Source organism: Cynoglossus semilaevis, chromosome 18 (genome assembly GCF_000523025.1).
Source record: "Cynoglossus semilaevis isolate Cse_v1.0 chromosome 18, Cse_v1.0, whole genome shotgun sequence".
NCBI classification, from domain to species: domain Eukaryota; kingdom Metazoa; phylum Chordata; class Actinopteri; order Pleuronectiformes; family Cynoglossidae; genus Cynoglossus; species Cynoglossus semilaevis.
The window spans coordinates 13,030,402-13,038,593 of NC_024324.1; the positions used below are offsets into that span (position 1 = coordinate 13,030,402).

At 41.4% G+C, this 8,192-nt stretch overlaps 1 protein-coding gene across 1 annotated transcript in view; it reads right to left on the bottom strand.

Moving 5' to 3' along the window:
* Nucleotides 1-355: 355 nt before the first annotated feature.
* Nucleotides 356-8,192, bottom strand: part of rp9 (RP9 pre-mRNA splicing factor) — an 8,796-nt gene continuing 959 nt past the window's right edge. Inside the window, exons 3-7 of the mRNA XM_008331976.3 lie at nt 8,102-8,192; nt 6,422-6,513; nt 5,909-5,970; nt 4,282-4,756; nt 356-486 (exon numbers count right to left, since the gene is read on the bottom strand). The exon at nt 8,102-8,192 is cut by the window's right edge and continues 33 nt beyond it. Of these exons, the coding sequence (XP_008330198.1) occupies nt 4,549-4,756; nt 5,909-5,970; nt 6,422-6,513; nt 8,102-8,192 (453 nt within the window). The 3' untranslated portion in view covers nt 356-486; nt 4,282-4,548. The remainder of the gene's footprint in view (nt 487-4,281; nt 4,757-5,908; nt 5,971-6,421; nt 6,514-8,101) is intronic.

Consider the following 8,192-nt stretch of genomic DNA (forward strand, 5'->3'; position numbering starts at 1 on the left):
GCAGACAACAACGCACCAGTTTAAGAAAAGCTACAACGAAGTGACCGAGCGTCAGTCATTATTATTCCCGACGCGGGTTTTAAGTCCCTCACAGAGCCGCGGAGCACGGGAGGAAAACAGAGACACATGCAGACACAGACACGTTTAGTGAGGCGAATCACCGCGACTCCAAACAGCCGTAAATCCACAACATTTGTCGTTAAAGGCGCAGGAAGTGAAGCCGAAACAACAACATTTGTGCAAAAACAATTGCAGGAAAAAGAAATGCAAACATTGACCAACCTGACGACGAGAGAACACTTCTGCTTCTAGCCGAGCGCCGAGGATGATGTTGGTAGTTTCAGTGTGTGAGAGTGTGTGCCACTCAGTGGTGTGTTTTTCCCTCCCTCTCTCTCTCTCTCTCTGGGTGCAGCAAAGACGGCGCTGATGTTTCCACTTCCTCTGTTCTTCTGCCGTCTGCTGGCTGCAGCCGCCCTGATACCGTACCTGAGGATGGATGGAGCAGGTTATCATTCAAATATCATTAAAATTGTCAAGACACCACATATCTGTACATCCACCTGTGTGATGTTTTAATCACCCTTTTGTTTTTATTTTATCACAGCCAGGCCCGTCAGAAGCCTTTTCGGTTCCCTGGGCCATATCAAGATTTTGATTCCTAAAACTTTTTAAAGAGATATTATAATTTTAAAAAAAGAAGTGTCAGGTTTTTAATTAACATGTCAGAACGCCTCGAACAGCTTTCCTGTGTTACTGTTATTTCTTGAGTGCACTGTTAATAGAATCCACACTGAGCATCACTAGCCTCCTGGCATGTTTAAAGACAAAGGAGCTAGCTACAGAACAATCAGAATAATGCTGGGACTGATAAATAAAACAACCATACAGCCAACCAATCTACCATAACACAGGAAGTAAGGACAAACATCAAATGACAACACACAACAGCAATGTTTGGTTTGGTTTGGGTTGTCAATCCACAAAACCTTTGAACCAAATTTGAATAAAAAACCTAGTTAACATTATTAAGGCTTTGCATCAGAGTCTGACCCAGTTCCATCAGTTTTCGTGCAGAATTACACCAATATATCATCCTATGAATTGGGTGTGTCATGAAATCAGACAGTCGTATAGTGAAATATGACAGGATAATAAAAATAATTGCTTTAAATAAGTCACAGTGATAATCAGTGTGTTGAGTGCAGCTCTGGGAGTCCTCAGCCTTCAGCCCCTGACTCCACTGTATGACTCTACAGTCCATGTTAACACAGCACATGGCAGTATCAGCTTATTGTGGGACATGGACACACACAGGTTTGAGAGGATCAACCTGAGGGACATGCATCATTAATGGCACTTCTTTACGATACAACTAAGCGCAGCCTTTATACTTTTAGTGCTTAAACCGTCAGCCATTAAATCATCAACAGTCGACTCACATTAAAATGATATTCCGCCTCATTAAAACCCAGTTCTCCCTGAGGACGACTGACCTGAAAAAGCTTCCAGAAATGTCCAAAAAAAAAAAAAAAGAAATGAGTCCTCGCACACACAGACTGCCCACACACTCATAGATACACACAGATGCTTGTTTGCAGGATAAAAAAAGACATGTTTTTAACATTACATTAGCGTTTGAGGATCATTTAGACAGAGCACAGGGCTGTGACTTCATTAGACGTCATTAATACAGGACTGACTGGAGGCGACAGCAGCACACAGCCTCAGCAGACCTTTTTTCGCCAGCGATCACACACTGTTTCTCATATTAAACCCAGAGTTTATGTGTATGTGGATGAAAGGGAGAACAGAAGACGGCAGACAGCCCTGCAGCTCATCCACGTCTCTGCGCAGCAGGAGCAGCAGGAGGAGGATTAATGCAGGAGCCCTGTTCATACCAATAAATAATGTGCAGCTCCACCCAGGACAAACATCTCCCATTTAACCCTGTGTGTGTTTAAAACATAACCATAAAGGAGCTGTCTGCTTTAGTGATTCAACTAAATATTAATTTGATCGTATCAATATTCTGCTGAGACAAAAAACAACTGAAAATAGTGAATTATTGATCCAGTCTGATGGGTTAAGTGAACAGAGAAGAGCCGCTACAGGAAACTACTGTGTATTACATTAAGTGAATGAACTGACTCTGGTCCATCAAGTGTCAAAACTTAATTGTAAAAGAAAAGTGAAGGATTTTGCTACATCTTGTGGTAAAAGTATGTGCTCTTGGTGAATCTACTTTGCCTATGTATCCATAGTAAAGTTTGTAGTACATACTGTACATTATCATTCATTTCACTATTCATTATTAAAGCATTAAAAATGATAAGGCCATGTGCATAGTACACAAACATGCTAATCCAACATGGCCGCCTGCGTTGAGACCACCTGTTCCTGGTATAGTTAAAAAAAAAAAAGTCAACCATCAATCGTCAGTCAACAAACAAAATCAACCACATATTGTCCGAATTTCAGGCTAAAGTTTGGTCGTAAAATTATCATTAAAAATATTTTCTCATTTCATAATCAGAAATGACATTAGATTTATCTGCAGCCACCAAAGTTGTCATCACCCAATGATGACAACTGACCCAGTGATAGATTTATAATCTGTTGATGGTTTACATGACCTTTAACCTTTTTCTTAGCTAGAATTTGCTCAGCTCCCACCTCTGCGTTTTACAAGATAAAATGAGAAAAGCAGATGGAAAAAGAAACAACTGGACTAAAGAAGGAGAACATTTGAAAAAAGTGTTCTCTATCAGAACCTTATTCAGTTGTGATGGTTTACTGTTGACCTTTACACCACAAGGAATTTAATCCATCTGTCTCCAGCAGCAGAGACACAGTGTATAAGGCTGTACAAAGTATATAACTGTTGTTGGATTAATATTTTAACACCAGGTGAGGCAGTGGCTCCGTCCCCTGGTTGTGTAACTCTGTTGAACTTAGGACGATTCAGTTACTAAATCACCGGCCAAAAACTTTCATTTTCATCTGGTGTGAGTCTGAAATCACATGCGCAAAAAAAACCAACAACCCAAAAAACACCCAATAACAAACAAAGCTCTTGTTTACTGCCTCGTCTTTATTTGTTTTAAGCGTTCAAGAGTTGTTATTCAGGAATTAGAGCCAGGGCTTTGTGTTTTTTTCTATTTCTGCAAACATGTTGAGCCTGGGCTAATATCAGCACCATCAGTCTGGCGCTCAGTCCAACCTGTCCCTTGTCCAGGAAGACATAGTGCTTCAATAAAGCCTCTCCTCTGGAAAAAAAGAAAGCTCTCTCTACGTGGCACAACCTCCCTCTGAGCTGCTCCTGTGACTGAACCTCATCTGAAAGATTCATTGTTCTACTCTGAGGGAGACGTCAACGTGGAACAGACTGTTTCAATGTAGCTGATTTAGTCCGGTGTGCGATGAACAGAGCTGCCACAGTAGGGAGGGGGGACGATAGTGCTCTAAACCACAGCTGTTAACGCCTTCGTGGCTGTATAATCTCTCACTCCGAGGAGAAATTGTAATTTCCTCACACCCGGGACACTGCACTCCCTGCAGCGTTGTGGCTCCGCGGAGAGCCGAAGACACAAATCTAAATGTATATCTAGTTTGCTTGTTCCCTGCAGGTCTGCTGTAATTGTCTCTCTGTCAGGGTCATTAAGAAGAGGGAATGTTTCTGGTTCAATTCCACAGGGACTCTTCAAACTGTACTGCTGCAAGTAGCAGAGAAGCACCTAACTTCCTCCAAGAAATGACCTCACACTGCAGCACCGAGTGACTCTCAGCCGACACTCGTCTCCGAAAACAAACTGTGATCGGAGGACACGTTCAGGAGAACGTCGGCCCCACCTGACGGAGATGTTAGTGAATGGCCTGAGGAACAGTCACACCGTTAGACTACGCTCAACATTAAGCCACGGCCAGAATGATTCACAGCTTTGTTTTCTCTCTGCAGATTTTGGGTAAACAGTGGAGCGGGACACAGGCTGCTTGTTTCGTTCTCAGAATACGGAAAAACACTCACATTCATTCTTTCCTCATGCCTGTGGCGCATTGTGAAAAAGGCAAATAAGCATATTCCGACCTCAAATCGTTTCAAATATTTATGTCCAGTCAGAATCATTTAAACATTCTGAGTTGAGGCTCAGTTGGTCACATGGACCACAATAGAAAGACCAAAAAAAGGACAAAGTGTTTCAACGCCACGTCGCTGGATCGGATGAAAGAACATTATCTCTTAGACCGGCAGGATCAACTCATTCAACACTTTGGATTCATTACCCTCGAGGAGGCAGTCGTTTCATGTGACCCGGGGCAGGGTGATTCAACACGACATGAGGAGATGAGAGCTGTGGCCCTAGAGCGCAGGAGACGTCAGGTGAAAGTCATGCAGATTGGTTTTAAACACAGCTTCAAACAAAGCCGCAAAAAATAAAAATAAAAACAAAAAAGCTTTAACGTGTAAAGCTCCACATTTGCTGCTACTTTACTGGAAATCACTACTTAAATTCAAATATGTGTCAGCATGTTTCGCTTTTCTCCACATTCTCAATCTGAGCTATCGCTGGATTTGGAGGACTTGTGCTTTCGCTTCCGCTTCCTTTTCTTCTCCTTCTTCTTTTTGTCCTTCTTCTTTTTCCGCTTCTTGCTGCGATGGTGGTGTTTAGAAGAGGAGGATGTGGAAGAGGAGGAGGAGCTGTTTGTATCAGAGGAGGAAGAGGTGGTGTCCTGGAGCAGCTGCTGCAGCTGCTGAATCCTGGAGACGAGACGGGCGAGAAAGAGAAGAAATTGGAGACGAGAGGAGGAGAAGTGATGCAGGCTGGGACGCTCGGTGTGGGGAGAATAGCAAGTGTCTGCACAGATGCACAGGTCGTCTTCTATTACTCTAATGGCAGTGGCTGCAATTAGAGTTCTCAAATACTGGAGATGTGGAGGATTTGCCTCAACAAGATCATTCTGTTCTTTCAGTGTGAGGCTCAAACTTTAATTTAATCCATGATCAACAAACAAACGAGTGTCGTTAGAACGACTTCTACTTCATAACTGGTTTTATATTAAAAAATATAAGAGCTAAAATATCAAACTGCCCCAAAATGCTCTCTTTCTTCAAATAACTCTCTTACATTTACTGGTCCTCAGAGTGATTATCTTAGAAAGGCCAGTTTGGGATAAAGGTAAAACCACTTAAATGTTCAATCAACCACTACAGAGTTGCCATCTCAGAAAAACCTGTCCGCTCTCTGTCGAAATGACCATCAGGCTTAAAAAAGAAATGGCACTGAACCCTGCCATCGCCTCAACAATTGTCCTGTCAATCCAATTTTTAAGGGTTCTCAAAGTAAACGACGTTCATCAACTCTTAAAGGCTTCTGTTCCATCAAAAGCACAGAATGAAAACCATGCAATGAATTCAGAGGAAACTCTTCATATTCTAAATTGCTGAAGGAAACACCAGATCGTGTGTTTTTCATCCTGCTGGTGTTGATAAATGGCTGCTGATTAAAGCACCTTAGACAAACAGACAATAATTAAGACACTGAAGAAAAAAATCCATAGTGAGGTCCAATCTCTACGGAGGGCTCAGCTGCTCAACCTTCTAAGAAAGAGGCTGAAATAATGTGGCACACAGAAACTAGTGAAGCAGCTGAGACCACAGGTCTGACATTTAGATAACCTTTACAGGCCAAATCACACATAACAGGAGCTGGTGGCTACTGTGCACGTACCAGACACTTGGTCTTTGCATCGCACAAAACTATCACTTAAACTCCTGGTGTCAACTTTAATCTTTTGACATCACTTAGGAAACGGAGACATCAGAGGAGACATTTTAGATTCAGTAAAATGATTAAAAAAAATATGGTGTTAAACACGTGGTTCTGGAGTGACGAGGACTTTACATACGTACCTGGTTTCCTTTTCATTTCTTTGGTTTTCCCGAATGATGTCGTACATGGGGTCTTCGTGAGCCTGGGAGGATGAGACACAGTCCGTCATTGGTTACGCCCAAAGAGACTCAGAGCTAACGCTGAGAGCGGCTGAAATCAATGTTGAATGCAGGACATTATTTGTGCAAGGCGCTAACCGTTGGCCTTAAATACATGCTTGAACACCCTGTCAGCATTTTTAAAAACTCCCTGTTACAATACAAGCTGGAGGAAATATAAAACTGTTGCACTTATGGTAATCACTGCAGAGGCCCGTGTACTCCTGCAGCAGTTCCTGCTCTGATTCACTTTGAAGGAGGCAGTGTGATGACGACTGCTGCCAACATGTTCCTCAGTGTAAACCACGAGGTGCCTCACTTCTTCTCCGCGGTCAGGAGGGACAACAGTGCCTCCAGTTTTTATACAGAATGATACTATCTCCAGAATAAAATGAAGGGGCGGGGGTGATTTGGATGAACAGCTGACACACTTACAACTCTGAACTGCTCCAGTTTCTGGTTTCCTTTTATAAAGAAAGGACACTCTCTGTCTCCGGTCCTGTGTCCATAACGCTTGCATCTCCAGCCTTAAAAAAAAAAAAAAAGGCAACATCAGAAACAGACATTAACCTGTCAGGTGGGATGCACTGATATGCAGTTTCTGTCGGTGTGTTTGAACAACAACATAAACATCATCACCTGCTGCTTTAATTTATTAAGTCATCAAGTTTAAGTCATCATCATGTGGAATTAGGGGACATTTCCTGGTAAAATGACATACTGTGGCTAAATATGTGGTTCAATAAAACCCATATGTACATGAAAAATACACAGCAAGTGAACCGGCTAACCATTAGAGCTTGTGTAAGGGGTTGCTTTATTTTATTTTGATATTTTATGAAATTTCATCAGCCAAGAAACATTTGCCCGACGGAGACACTTGATTTTTGAAATCACTTATTACAACAGCACCTCTTCACCTTGTCTGAATGTTGCACACACACAGCTGTGTACACTCTCTGAATCTTTGTCCGGTGACGCCACACCACTTATCGACAAACAAAAGCAGATGGGTGTCAAACGTTTACTTGTGTTCAATTGTCCACAGTCAAGTGTCTCTATTATTCCAGAGAGATGACATAATCAAATGTTTTTTCCTCAGAACAAGTTTCCATCAGATTCAGCAGAAGACGAACCAAGTAAAGGTCAGGGTTCATGGGGGCAGGGTACATTTTGTGTGTGTGTTCTGTCTCTAGCTCCTCATGCAGCATGAAAATAAGTTGGATGGAATAATCAGTGGACATTCACAAAAAGTCTTTGCCCAAGAGCAGAGAAAGTGAAATTCATGTCCACTTTGCAGGAGCTTCTTATAATCAAATACACACTATATATATATATCTATATATCAACTCTTTCTATCTATCTATATATATATATATATCAACTCTTTCTATCTATCTATCTATATATATATATATATACACACATATATATATATACTGTGTATATATATATATATATCAACTCTTTCTATCTATCTATCTATCTATATATATATATATATACACACATATATATATATACTGTGTATATATATACATATATCTAAATACACACCATATAATGTTAATTGAATCAGATGACCAGGCTCATGTTTATTCATAACAGTAACTGGCCTCCTCCTCATTTAGTCCGATGTACAATAGACCTAATACCATTCACTTCATGACATCATTAATCTGGTGGTGGACAGAAGAAGCCTCATGTGAGCTCCACTGAAGCACTCATTAACTCATTAACGACCACACATTCCAGCAGCGTCTGATGAGTCTGTTGTGGCAACAGTTTCAAACCAACTGTACAAAAACAACAAATAACTGCATACAACGTCTCCTGCGATTCACACAAACCCAGTGTGATGAGCAAAACTAATTCAATAGCATATCTAGGTTTGCGTGATAATAACGATAATAATAATAATAAACATTAAGATTAAAACACCTACATTATGTGATGGGTAACTATAGAGTTTGGAACAAACAGAAAAGATGACTATGAGAGTATGTTGATAAATGTAGCTTGACAACTCATTCCTACTTCTGACATTCCCAGGTACTTTCCAATCCCTAAGGACTCTTTACTCCTAACGGCAGGAGTCGTAGCAATAATACTCACACTGCATCACCTTCACTTCTTTCCCCAGAGGCATCCACAGCCCCTTGGTGGGGGCATGTGCCAGGAAGTTCCTGGCATCTTCGTTCCCGGG